This window comes from Camelus bactrianus, chromosome 13 (genome assembly GCF_048773025.1).
Source record: "Camelus bactrianus isolate YW-2024 breed Bactrian camel chromosome 13, ASM4877302v1, whole genome shotgun sequence".
In the NCBI taxonomy this organism is placed as follows: Eukaryota; Metazoa; Chordata; class Mammalia; order Artiodactyla; family Camelidae; genus Camelus; species Camelus bactrianus.
In genome coordinates this window covers 27,069,564-27,084,852 of record NC_133551.1, presented here as the reverse complement: position 1 = coordinate 27,084,852, position 15,289 = coordinate 27,069,564, and the positions used below count along the sequence as shown (strand labels likewise).

The following is a 15,289-nucleotide window of genomic DNA, read 5'->3' as shown; positions in this document are numbered from 1 at the left end:
GTTTCAAAAGGCATAAAGGTTAGTATTAGATTTCCACTAACTCTCTGAAAAGAGTGCTATGGAAGATGAGAAAGTATTTGTAATTTTTAATATACTGAATCTTAAACTCAATTGGCACATCGAATAATCAGGTTAATTTTTTAAAATTCAAAAGACAAAAATCATCTTAAATTTTAAAACTGACTGCACATGAGTGAAGTTAAACATAAAAAATAAAATATTTACTAACCTTTATTTCCTAACATCACAGCAAGATGTAAAGGAGTATTTCCTAAAATAAAAAAAATACATAAATTAGTGTAAAATCATCAGAAAAATTATTTAAGTGTTTCAAGCTACTTCAAAAATTTCACTGACAAGCTTTAAACAAAAATAATGTGACGACAAAATGATCTTGCTTATGTGGCAAAGTCAAAGTCAGAGGATCCCATGGTTTCTAAACACAATGTGTCCTTACTTCTCTCCCATCTACCCCTCATAAAAGATATCCATTTTGCTTTTGGGATTTCTTCTCCACATTTCACAGATTCCTTTTCTGCTAACTTCTCTATTACATCATTCTTTGTTCATTCAGAACACAGTTTAAACATCTATTATATACTCCACCTTGCTGATGAATATAAATAAGATCCAATCCCAGTCCTCAAGTTGTTCAGACATCTTGTTAGAGATTGATATGAAAATAAATAATTGCTATTATTTACTAGAATAGAAGGGAGTATAATATGATAATGGAATACAGGGCAGAGCACCTAGTTTTGCCTATGCAGAAAGAGTTAAACATTGAAGCTAGACTACACCAAAATGAGTCTTGAAGAATGGGTTAAAAATTTGTAGGTAAACAAAGCAACCCTGATCAGAATTCCATGTCAAAAAAAAGTTCCCCCAAATTACATGCAAATGCAAAAACAGCCTATATTTGGGAAACAAAACAAAATAAAACACAATGTTTATGGTTAGGGGTAAAGAGCTTAAAGGAGAAAGTCAATAAGGAAATTGGAAAGTTGAGCAAAGATAAATTAACGAGGACTTGTAGGTTATGCTCTAGAGTTTGAACTATATCTTATAATTGATATTATAGAATGGTAATCTAATTTCAAAATGATACCCCAAGTTACACTTATAGCCTAAAAACCTCTTGATTATAAAATAAAGCAAGCTTACAGTAATATTTGAAAATAAAGCTACCGAATAAAATGTATGTATACTAATTTTCAGATACTACATTTTTACCAAATGAACAATTTTTGCCAATAAAAAGAGCTATCTATACATTTATAAAGAAATCATACACAGGATAAAACAAGTTTTTATTACTTTTTCTAAGAAACTTGTATATGATCTACAAGGTAGTATATGATCTACAAGATAGTATTTTGTGCAAGATTTAGGAGACATAAATAAATTCACTAAATTTAAATTTTCTCTGTAAGTAATTTTTTAAAGCCTAGATTAAAGTAAATTTCTTGGTCTTAAAACAAAACAAAACAAAAGACAACTTAGGGGCACAATTTACAGTATGTTTTTCAGAAATAAAAACCTGAAGTACAAATTTCCATTAGTGATTAGGCAATATACATTCCAGTTTTCATTCCTCAGACTTCAACCTAATAGAGATATGGAAACCACTATAATACAGGTTGTTAATAACCATATGTGCATTTGAAGTATGACCCCAGAAAAGAAGTTTTGCTCACAATACTATTCAAGTAAGCTTCAATAGTTGCCAAGTTATCAATATAAACTATTTTTCAAAAAGACAAAATTCAATCCCCCCAAAATTTCACACCTTTTAGTAAACTAGTTATCTTTTCATAATGCTACATTATTTTTAAAAATTTACATGGGTAAGAATTAAAAATGACAAGGCAAATGAAAAAAATTTGTATCTAAACATTGTTGATTGCTAATTCAATATGGAATATGCAGTGAAGAAAAGTTTTTCACTACAGATATTTTCATATATGAAGTTAGTAAAACTGATTTTTCTCTCTTCTCATGTTGAAATCATATACCTATTTCATAAAAACACTAAAGAAAAACTCTAAAAAACAACAAAATTATGTCAGTGATTTTTCTATTGTCAAAAAAAATCTGTAAGGTTAGGGACTCTCAATTTTCTGTATAAGGAACTTTTAGTAAGGCATAATTTTTCTACTAAAAACTAACATCATGTTCAGCTCAAACACTAAATGAAAATGCTTGAGAAAAAGTTTAAAGATAAATCATTCACTGATACCATATGAGAAACTATCTGTGGGTCACTGAAATTTTTCAGTGTCTTCAAAGTCTTCAGCAAAAGTCTTTACTTCATGGTAAAAGAAATACACCTGTAAGATCCTGAATAGCCAAAGCAGTCTTGATAAAGAACAATAAACTTGGAGGCATAACGCTTCCTGACTTCAAACTATATTACAAAGCTAAAGCAATCAAAACAGTATGATGTCACTTATATGTAGACTCTTTTAAATATATATGTATATATATTTATATTTATATTTATATTTATATTTATATATACTAATAACAGACTGGTGGTTGCCAGTGATGGAGAGCAGGGTGTAGGCAAAAGGAGTGAAGGAAATCAAAAGGTACAAACTTCCCATTAAAAAATAAATAAGTCATGGGAATGCAATGTATGGCATGGCAACTATAGTTAGTAATATTAGTAATATTATATTGCAAATTTGAAAGTTGCTAAGAGTAGATCTTAAAAGTTCTTATCACAAGAAAAAAATATTTTGAACTATGTATGGTAACGGATGTTAACTAGACTTGTGGTGATCATTTCACTATATGTAAGTATCAACTCATTATGTTATACACCTAAAATTAATATAATGTATGCCAATTACACACCCCCCAAAAAAGAATACAGTATACTGCAAAGGAAAGCGATTTCTTCTGTCCCAAAATGCTAAAGCCTAGGTGGATCTGTAGAAAATACACATTTTCCAATTTACTAAAAACAGCCCCTTGTTATTCTAAACATTTATTTTGTTTCTGATCAGTGCCAGAAAAAAAAAAATCCACATGTATAAGTATCAATTTCCAATTTGACTGGTCTAGAATAAGATCATCTTCCACCTTTTCTAAATATTGAAATAATTACATAAGTTTGCAACCACATTCTATGACAATTTATCAAAACTAAAAAGTAGTCATAAAAAGTAAACAAAAAAGGGTTAATAAATTAGTACCAGAAACAAAAGTTCAACATTAACTATACCAAAACCAAAGCCTTTACTTTGGACTATCATTCTTAATTCCCACTGCCTCTCTTCCAGTTTAAGCTCTCATCATCTTACCTGAGTATCTTTTGCAACGACCCTCTTAACAGTCTCCCTGCCTCCAGTTTTGCCCCATTGCAATCTCCTCTCTATATCAGAATAATAATTTTAAAACAAAAACTTGACCATGTTATAGTTTCACTTAAAAGACTGAAAAGTACTCCATATTTATCTTTAACATGGCATAAAAGGTTTTTGATAATAAGTCCTTACCTTCCTTTTTTCTCCTGTTTACTTCCTTACCTTGTATTTCATCTAAACTGCATACAATAAATTATCCAATTAGCCAGATTCTCAATATTTTACACATATTTTGTTAATCCTTCCTAAATATTCCCCATCTGCCTGGTAAACTAAAAATTACCTTTTAGGACTTATCTCAAACATCACCTCCTCAGTGAAGTCTTCTCTAGGCAATCAGGTGTCCCTCTGCTGTTCCCAAAGCCCTCTTTACCTATCTTTTTATTACAGCACTTTTCACAACACTAAATTGTACTTTCAATTTGTAAATGTGTAAACATCTGTCTCCTTCATTAGATGTTAACCTCAGGATAACAAGATACATATTTTGTCCATTTACTTATATGAAATGCTTCCCATACACGTCTGACATTCGAAAGACAGTAATAAGCGTTTGTAAATGAAGGCGTGAGAAAAAGCTCTGAATATACAGCAACAGATCTTACTAATATCAATAGTTACAGAAACTTCATCATGAAAATGCAACAGGCATTACCTTAGGCAAGGGTTGCAAACTCAGTTTCCATATTAGGTAATGTAACTGTAAAGGTTTGGGTGTTATTTTTCCTTAATGTTTATAAGAATACACTTGTAAAACCATCTAGCCCTAATTTCCTTTGAGTGAACATTTTTATTATGGATTCATTGCCTTTAATAATGACAAGAGTACTTGTGTTCTCTAATTTCTTTTTGAGCTCATTTTAAGAAATTAAAATTTTCTAAGATTCTTTCCATGTCTTCTAAATTGTCACTTAACTGGCATACAGTTTGTTGACAATATCCTTTTATAATTGATTAATGACATCAGAATTTATGCAGATGACCCATTTTTCATTCACATTTGTTACTTGTATTTTCTTTTTTATCAGTCTGAAGCTTATTAATTATATGCACCTTTTTAAAGTTTTGGCACAGTTTTGGCACATTGCTACTTAATGTCTGTTTTTCTTATTTGATAATTCTCACTCTTTTATTATTTTTCTTCTATGCTATTTGAGTAAAATAGACTCAAACTGGGAAATTAAGCAAATTAGTTTCTCCTTTTTCTTCTTGAATTCTTAGATGCTTGATTTTTCACTTTTTCCTAATATATCTTTATTTTTTATTTATAATTTCTAGATTAATTGCACTGTGATCAGAGAATAGGCTCAGTATAATTTCAGTCCTCTGAAAATGTTGAGACATACTTCAAGGTCAAGTCTGATCAATTTTTGTAAATGCTTTCTGCATCCTTGAATAGAACATGTATCCTGCAGTTGTTGGGTGCACCATTTCATTTAAACCTACTAGATCTAGTCTGTGTTGTGCATGTCTTTCATATCCTTCCTGGGTTTTGTGTGTGTGTGTGTGAACTTGTTGGTAAAAATAAAGAGAAATGTTAAGATTTCCCACTATTGGGGGGATTCTATGTCTTCTTATAGTTCTAGCAATTTTTGCTTGATATAGTTATAAGCTATGTAATTAAGTACAAATCAAACCTTTATATTTTCTTGGTTCATTGAACGATTTTTCATTTTAAAGTACCTCTCATCTCAGATGTTTCCTGCTTTAAAATCTACTAGGATGTTAATACAACTATATCAAGTTTTTTGGATTGATATTTATATGAAATATATTTCAATCCTTTCACTTTCAGCTTTTACATATTAGAGTTCAGATGTGTTTCCAACTGCATGTGGTTAGGTATTTTTTCATACAGTAAGAAAGCATCTGTCTTTTAACTGGAGCATTTAATTCAATTTCATATATTATACTACTTACTGATATATTGGGGTTTAAATCTACTATCCAGTTTCTATTTGTCCTTCCAGTTCCGTGTTCCTTTTTCTCATCTGTCTTACCTTCTTCTAGATTGATTATTTTCATTATTCCATTTTTTTTTATCTGTGGGTGGAAAGTATATATATATATATATATTTTTTTTTTATTTTACTATTCTTTTAGTAGTTATTCTAGAGATGCACTGTCCCATATAGAAGTTACATGCAGTTACTGATCATCTGGAATGTGGCTAGTCTGAAATGAGATGTGCCATAAATTGGGATTTTTAAAGACTTAGTATGAAAAACAAGGATGTAAAAGATCTCAATGATGTTTTATATTGGTCATGATGTTATTAAAATAATGTTTGGATACTTTGAGTTAAATATAGTATTAAAAATCAATTTCAGCTACTTTTTATTTTATGTGGCTATTCGAAAATTTAATTATAAATGTAACTTGCATTGTATTTCTATCAGTCAGCATAGCTCTAAAGTTTACAACATGCATCCTTTATCAAAGTCAAATGTTAAATGGCACATCTCTTCTTGAGAGCAAGTCAGCATCTTTAGAACACTAACTTCATTCCCTTCATCCAGATGTTATCTAGCCCCATGAGTTTTTATTTTTACCTTATAGAATCAATATCCATTCAGGTTTAATTACCATTTTTGTTGCTCTTCATTCCTTCCTACCTGTCTAACCTTCCATCAGAATCATCCTTCTTCTGAAACACATCCTTCAGTATCTCCTTTAGTTTTCGTTTGTAAATGTGTATTCGACTTCAGTGTTGAAGGATATTGTACTGGGTATATAATTCTTGATCGGCTGTTATTTTCTTCAGTATTCTGTGTGGTCTTACGGTTTCCTGTTTGTTGAGAAGTCAGCTATAGGAATTTCTATTGCTCTTTTGGAAGTAACGTTAACTCAGAAGTTTTTTTTTCCCCCAGCCATTTCATTCCAACATGGAATCCTCTTTTTAATCCGCTTGGGTTGGAGTTCTTAAATCTCTGAATTGGTGTCTTTCATCAATTTTTGATAATTCTCAGCAATTATCTCTTCAAATGTTCCTTTAGCTCCATTCTCTCTCTTCTTTCCTGGGGTTCAATTAATGTAAAATTTCTCTTACCCTAATTTTTAAAAAATTTCTTTCCCTTTCCATTTTTCACTGTAGATATTTTCTTTTGACCTATTTCCAAGATCATAAATTCTGCCTTTCTCAGGGTGTAAACTTTTATTAAGCCAATTTATTTAGTTTTTAATTGAGTTATATTTTTCCACTTAGGAATTTCTATTTAGTTCTTTTCCAAACATATAATTTCAATTTTTACAGTTTCCAGTTCTCCACTTCAATATTCAACCTTGTCTCTTATCCCCCAAGAACATAATAAATATTGTTATTTAAAGTCTCTAATAATAATTACAATAAATGAACCTCTGATGGGTCTGTTTTTCTTATTTGTTTCTCTGTGGTTCCATTCATGTTGTCCAGTTTCCCTATAATGCTGGTCATCTTTAACTATATGCTTGACATATTTAATTAACCCTCTGTGTAAAACTTTTGAAACTAAAGAAACAAATCCTGTAGATACTTTCATTTGCTTCTGACACATAGCTGGGAGTACTAGACTAGATCAATGAATGCAGGGATTGACACTTTTTTCTGGCCCTCACAAATGACTCAGAGCTATGCTTCAGCCTGTATCAGAGCTGATTTACCTGCAGTTGACCCTTATTCCTAAGGTGCAGCTCTTCAAGTTTCCATTCCAAAGAGCAGTGTGTTTAAGAGATATCCCACACCTGGCAGGCCCTCACCTCTATCTTTTTGTCCTCTTAGTTCAGTGAGGTTGTCAAAAGTACCACTCAGCCTCTTAATCACTTCGTCTAGATTCACAAAAAAAGCTACTGAAGGAAAAATAAACATACGATGCTAGGCCAACATCTTTAGATTTCCATCTTCTGCCAGATGTTGGCCCAGTAATTCCGTCCTATCTTGTTGGATCACCAATATCCTTAAAGTAGAGTATTTTGTTCTTACTTGCTTCTAAAAAAGACTAGTCCTAATTACCTAGCTCATCATTACAAGAGGCAGAAATTCTATTTTGATTTTGTTAACTTTTCTCCATCTTTGTAACACTTTGTTTTCTATTTTTTGGTACTATTAGTGCATAAATATGCAAAAAAAATTTGAGTACTAATGATCATAACTTATCAAAATATACTCTTAGCACTTTTAAACCAATTTTACCTCAAATTCAATTTTATTAGCAATGAATCTTGCCATTCACAGCTTTTTCTTTACCACTGACTCAATCAAATTTCCATTTTTCACTCTTCTACGTTTACAAAAATAGAGGTCAGTACATTTTTATTGAAGTATATTTGATGTACAATATTATATGTTTCAGATGTACAACATAGTAATTCATAATTTTAAGGGTTATATTCCATTTATAGTTATAAAATATTGGCTATATTCCCTGTATTGTACTTTATATCCTTACAGCTTATTTATTTTATACATAGTAGTTTACCTCTTAATCCCCTAACCCTTTCTTGCCCCACCTTCCCTCTCCTCACTGGTAACTACTACTTTGTTCTCTTATATCTGTGAGTCAGTTTCTTTTTCATTATATTCATTAGTCTGCTTTATTTTTTCAATTCCACATATAAGTGATATCGTACAGATTCTGACTTTGCCTGACTTATTTCACTTAGTGTAATACCCTCCAAATCCATCCATGTTTTAACAAATGGCAAAATTTCATTTTTTATGGCTGCGTCATCTTCAGTTTCTTTCATCAGTGTCTTACAGTCTTCTCAGTACAGGTCTTTCACTTCCTTAGGCAGCTTTATTCCTAGGTATTTTACTGTTTTTGATGCGACTGTAAAGAGGTCAGTACTTTTATTTCTCCTTTATACACATTTTTGTTTCACTAATTTACCCAATGATTATAAATCTTTTTCTTACCCATTATAGATACACGTCTTCCAAAATGTGAAGCAAAGGGGCTTTTGGGGGGAACGTCTCTCAAGATTATAACCACATTTGCTATGATTAGTAGACTGATCTATGGTATATTTAACTGGTTTTAATGTTCATTATCAGCCCTTTTCTGGCACAAATCCTTTCTTGGATTAGTCATTTAAATTTCTCTCTTACAATCTGGGATAATATTTTGAATAATATTTTTCAAGAATATCATGGTGGTTGGCCTATTTTCTATAATGTTACTATTACTTTCGAAAATGAATAGTTGGCTAGAAAGAATTCTACAGTTGAAGATGGTATATCAAGTATGTTCTACCATTGGAGAGGTCTGAGGCCAAACTGATACCCATTTTAGTTCAATAGTAATCTGTGCTTTTCACTTGTGTGTAGGCTGCTTCATTACATTTTAAAATATCACCAAGATATGCAGAATCTCTTTATTCATTTTCCCTGGAACACATTATGAGCTGTCTCTAACTTCAGAATAATAACTAATTTTAGATCAAAAATGTTTTCTTCTTAATATCTTTGGGTATGGCCTCTGATCCATTTTTTTCTGTTTTATTCTCTGGAAATACATATTATTCATAAAATAAAATCTAGACAGGTATACTACGTATCTATAACCTCCATTCTTTTGTCTCCTTTTCCACTACAGTCTTTGCTTTCAAATTAATTTTGTACATCACTCATTCAATTTTCTATACTGTCAAGACTTTATTTACTTATTTAATTTAGATATTTTTCATGAAGTGACTACATTTTTTAAAATTTCCAGTGTTTTCTTAATTTGGCCTATTTTCTTCATATCATCATATAACAATTTTAGAGAAACAAATTGCTTTATATGTTACTAAACAACAAAATAATTACTTTCTAAACTTTTCTTACAGTATTCTTAACAGTATCTTCAGGATACTTATAACAATGCTTCTTTTATTTCAAAGATCCTCAAATGGACTTTTTGTTTTCTGCTCATCCATCCTGGAATGATTTATTCAGATCTAGTATGGGAAAGGACAAGCATATTATCGTTACTTTCCTCTCAGTTCATTCAAGAGAATGAATAGCAGAAATCCCCTTTAAACTCTGAAGATAAAAGAAAAAGCTGATATGTAAGCAATTTACTGTAAGACTCTATTCTAATACTTTAAATAATACAAAGAAATCAAATGGCTGAGAGATTGAGGAGTTTCTTCATGGAAATCAAAGATGCAAGACTTACAACCCCAAAACCATAAAATATTATCAAAAAATAATACCTAAACAAAAGGAAAGACATTCCAAGTTCATGGATTAAATATTATTAAGACAATATTACTCCCCAATAAATTCAAAGCACTCTGCATCAAAACCTAACTGGCTTTTTGGCACAAATTGACAAGCTGATCCTGAAAGTCATATAAGAATTCAAGGGACCCAGAATATCCAAAATAATCTTTAAAAAAACAACAAAGTTGGAGGACTCATACTTTCCAATTTCAAAACTTACTACAAAAACCACAGTAATCAATACAGTATATACTTGCACAATGACAGAAGTATAAATCAATGAATCAATCGTGCCATACACAAAAACTAATTCAAAATAGATCACAGACCTAAATATAAGCGTTAAAACCATAAAACTCTTTAAAGGAAAAGGAGGGGAGGCGAATAAATCTTTGTAACCTTGGATTAGTTAATGGCTTCTCGGTTACATCAATAGCACAGCAATAAAAAATAATTGGATTTTGCCAAAATTAAAATGTTTTGAGCTGTAAAGGATGCCATCAAGAAAAGTGAAAAGACAATCCACAGAGGAAGAAAGTATTTTACAAATCATGTATCTTATAAGGGTCTTACATCCAGAATATATAGAGAACTCATAACTAAATAATAAAAAGGCAACCCAATTTAAAAATGGGAAAATATGAATACCATTTCTCCACAGATATACAAATGGCCACAAAGCCCATGAAAAGATGCTCAAAATCAGTAAATATCAAGGAAACACAAATCAAAACCACAATGAGATACAACTTTGTACTCACTAGGATGGCTGTAATCAAAGAGAAGTAATAACAAGTGCTGGCAAGGAGGAGAAACTGAAATCCTCAAACATCACTGCTGGACAAGTAAACAGTGCAGCCACTTTGGAAAGTGCTTTGGCAATTCCTCAAAATGGTAAACAAAGATTTACCACAAGACCCAGCAAAAGGTATACACCCACGAAAATGAAAACATGTCCACATAAAAATTATATACAAGTATTCATAGCTGCATTACTCATAATAGCCAAAAAGTAGAAACAATTCAAACGTCCACTAACTGATGAACGTGTAAAGGTGATATATCCATACAATGTAATATTAATCAGCAATAAAAAGGAATGAAACACTGATACATGCTACATACAACATGAATGAACCTTAAAAATAATGTGCTAAATGAAAGACGACATGTTGTGTTCTCCACTTATATGAAATGTTGAGAATAATAAAATCTAAAGAGCCAGAAAGCAGATTAGTGATAACCTACACTGGGGGAAATGGTGGGCAGGAAGCAATGAAAGGTAAGAAATACACGGTTTCCTTTTAAGGTTATAAAAATGTTCTCAAATTGATTGTGGTGTGGTTGCACAACTTTGAATACACCAAAAACCATCTAACTATACACCTTAAAATGGTTTAGTTGTATGCTATGTGAATTATACTGGAATAAAGCTGTTTAAAAATTAGGAAGTGAGGGATAAGTAAGGCTGTTAAAACTGCAGTAAAAACTTACCATGCTCCCAATAATTTTAGAAGCAAAACTCTTCCTTTTTGCCAGACTTATTTTTTCCTTAACAACCATCACCCAGGTTAGTCTAGCTCTGGAATAAAATAAGCTTTCTTGTCCACTTGCTTCTTTGGTGTGAATTTCTCTATTCAAAATAAGGTACCAGAAAAAGCTTAACTTTTTTTCTACTGTTATAAGTCCTAATGATAGCAATAAATAAAAACAAGAGGAAGGGATAAGTTTACTGCAGGGCACAAACTTGCTGCTACCATCTGTTTCCTATATTAGAAATGTCTTTATTGTGTAATTCAGGGACACGACATAAATAAAGTTTTCTTGGAATAGTCACATGCTGATTGTTTATGAATTGTTCATGGCTACTTTCATGCAACAAATGGTATGGTCTTCAAGCCTATAGTATTTATTATCTTGCTCTTTAATGAAATGTTTGTAGACCCATGCTCTAATCACTAAGGGTTTCATGTCCCACTACACTGCCTCCAAGACAGAACACCTGTCAGTTATCACGTTACATTGCTTCCAGGACAGAACACTTGTCAATTATCAATATAATTTCCATACATAATCATATTATGTTACTCTTAATTTCTCATAATATAGTTTACTTGATTCTAGATTCATTATTGTATTTTAATATAAAGTTAGAAGAGTTCATAGGTTCTGTTATTTCTCCAACATTTCACCTAGAAGTAAAATCTATTCATTTCCAATCAATAAATATTTACTGAACATTACTATGTGTGAAGCATAGTGCTAGACACTAGAGATTCAACCATTAACAAGCCAGAAATAATTCTTGCCCTCGTGGAGCTAATATTCATAAAGAAGAGTAAGATAAATATAAAATAGAACAAAACAGATTTTAAGTGTTAAAAAAAAATAAAGGCTAAGACTGAAAATAATAAAGGGAGACATACTTTCTGATACTTAAGTCAGGAAAATCTAACAAGATAATGTTTAAAATGAGATCTAAAAGCTAAGTAGGAACCAAAAAATCAAAAAATGAGAAGAAAAGCATTATAGGCAGAGGCCAGAAATAACTTGGCATATTCAAGGAACTGAAAGAAAACAAGCATGGCCAGACATAGGGAAAAAGGAGAGATTTGTACAAGATTATATCAGAGAAGGCAAGGGCCAGATCATGCAGGGTTCTATAACTATGGTAAGAAATATGAACTTACTTTTTAAGTGGAAAAGGCATTAAACAATCTTGAGCAGGGATATGAAATGATACAAATTACATTTTAAGATCACTCTTGCTACCACACAAAGAATGGGATAGAAAGGTACATAGGGAGACTAGTTATGAGTCTGGGGCAGTATTCCAGGGGAAAGATAATAAAAATTGGTTGATCTCAAAGTGGTAGTGTTACAGCAGGCAGATAGCTAGATATGAACAGAGAAAGGGGGACACAGACCAAACGGCAGGAATTGGGCAGAAAGGAGGGGCACAGGCCAAATGCAGGAAACCACACATCATGTGAGCAGCAGGGATCCCTGGGCAGAGAAAGAAAAGCTGGAATCTTTGGGCTGTTAAGGAGCCACACCTTTTGGCCTGGAGACCAACAAAGAAAGGTCAGAAAAGGCAGGAATTTCCAGTGTCCGAATGTAACCTTTTACTCATTACGCCCTCATTTCAATAAAATTAGCCTTGCAGATCAGAAGTACCCATCATGCACTGACGCCATGACACTTACCATCCAGACTAAACAAGGACAAAAATCCCTCCTCCCTTTGGGAAGGTGGAGTTGGGATGATAATCAGGGAATACGACCCCAAACCTTTGCCTCCCCAATGAATATTCTGCCCACTCATTTTCACACCCTATGTAGCTAACTTGCCGAAGAAACTCAGGGCAGCCGCTCACCTGAGCCTGCCTGCTCTCCCCTGAGAGTGTACTATCCATCCTTTAATAAATCCTCACTTTACCTTTTTAACATCTAAGTCTTGTCTCTGAATTCTTTCTGGGATGGGACAAGAACCTGGAACACTGGTTGCATCTATCGGCAACAGTAGCAGTGGACAAAGTAGACTGATTCAAAAGAATCTGTCAATTAGATGTGTATGGGTAAAGGGGGTGGGGGGGGTGAGATAAAGAATGATCCCAATGACTGAGGCTTGAGAACTGGATAGTTAATGATGTGATTTACTGGATGGCCAGGTGGGAAGTGGAAAATGACAACTCCATTTTGGACAAGTAAATTCTGAAATATCTCTAAGATTCCCAAGTGGAGATAATTACAAAATCTGGAACTCTAAGAAGTCTAGTCTGGAGATATAAATTTGACAATAAAAAAAAGAGAAAGACATTTAAAATCAAACATGTAAATTTCTTAATATCCTTTTCTGTCCTAACAGTAGAAAAGGTAGTAATAGCTCTCTTTCTTCACTTCTCTATCTTTCAAGGGGAAAAAAAAAAAAAGTACCATGGTCTAAATGATAACAGAAAAAGAAAACAAAGAACTGGTAACACTAGTTGCTGCCAAAGAGGATAACTGGGTGGGTAAAGATGAACAGGAGGGAAATTTTACTTTTACATTGTATCCTATTATATCTTTTTATAATTTTATAGCATGTGAATGTAGTAACTATTCAAAAAATTACAAAAATTAAGTAGAACCCACCAGAGACTAGACTAAGCATATAGGTGAAGAAGTCAATGCATTTATACACCTAATTACTCTTTGTTTCCTTAAACCCTCCAAGAACATACAGATGAAAGGGTAAAAGTATCAGTACCTACTGGAGTTACAAATGAACTTCCCATTACAAGTCCAAATTAATCACAATTTCAAAAGATTTTTGAAATGACTTTGAGTTCAACAATCTAATCATTCTCATTTTACAGATAAGAACATAATCTGAAATACATACTACAATTAAGGATGCCAAATTTCATACTATGATTTCAATATTTTAAATGCAAAATCATCATCATCATCTATCCAACCACATTTACTTTACTGACAAAATGTACAATGAAACCAAGTGCTCAAGCATCCTAGTTTGAACCTTCATATATTATCTCCTCAGTTTTCTAAGTCCTCAACCTGCTGCTTAAGCTAATTTGTTACACAATAGATATGAGAAACTTAAAATAAACTTCTCTGTCAACTTTTCAAAATATAGCTCTTAAATCTGAAATTGGATGCCTTGGCGCTAACGTAGTAAACAAAAATCTAACTCTGTTTCGTCAGTGAGTGAAAAACATTCCAGAAACATTAAGTCCACTATAATGTTAAAGTATGGAAATGATCAACCAAATGCCTGGCAATTACTGGGCGTCTGTTACACAGTATGTGCCCAGCACTATGCTGTATACATTATACACCTTATTTAATTTGTTCCATAACCCTGTGAGAAAAACATTATTCCTGTTTCACACCTAAGAAAAATAAATCTAAAAATAGTTAAGTAATTTCCTAAAATTACATATTTAGAAATTGTGGGAGTCATGACACTAAAATACTCATAAATTATTCCTCTTACTGTATCAACAGATTTCAAACTTTTTGGTCTCAAGACCCCATTATACTCTTAAGAATTACTGAAGATCCCAAAAATCTTTATATGGATAAATTTATTGACATTTACCATATTAAAAATTAAAATTGTTTTAAAATTTTCTTTACTAAGTTTAAAATTACAATAAACCCATGATATTTCAATATAAATTTTTTATGAAAAAAGGCAATTCCAATTTTCCAAAACAAAAACAAACAAACAAACAAAAAGAGCAACAAAAATGGTGCTATACTAAATTCTTTAATTAAAAATTAAAATAAATTAAATTTCTTTAATGTCCGGCTTAATAGAAGATAGCTGGGTTTTTATAACTGTTTCTGGTATAAATGTTGTTTTGATTTGAAGTATATGAAAAAAATCCAGATTCAGACGATATGCAGTTGAAAGAAGGAGTATTTTAACAGCTTTTCAAATAATCAGATGTATTCTTTGATACTATATCAAAACTCGGTAAGTGGTCATTTCTTAAAGGTTTGCTGCAGTATGAAATCTAAAACCATATTATTAAATTTTTGTACTATGTTACACCGAAATCCATTGGTTTCCCTTGCACTTTGAATGGACCTTTTACTAATGTATGATTTTGAAACATCATGAATTGATCAACCTGAAAAATACTGGTTGACTGAATTATGCAGAGCTTCCAAATGCCAAGACATTTCACTAAACAAAATTTTTAAAATCACATTTGGTAATAACA

The 15,289-nt window shown here is 31.9% G+C and overlaps 1 protein-coding gene across 3 annotated transcripts in view; it reads right to left on the bottom strand.

Moving 5' to 3' along the window:
- The window catches only part of ANKRD13C (ankyrin repeat domain 13C), a 79,208-nt gene that overhangs the window by 54,900 nt on the left and 9,019 nt on the right, over positions 1–15,289 (bottom strand). For all 3 annotated transcript variants that reach the window (XM_045522871.2, XM_045522870.2, XM_010963415.3), the window contains exon 2: positions 230–271. In XM_045522871.2, coding sequence (XP_045378827.1) covers positions 230–271 — 42 coding nt within the window. The remainder of the gene's footprint in view (positions 1–229; positions 272–15,289) is intronic.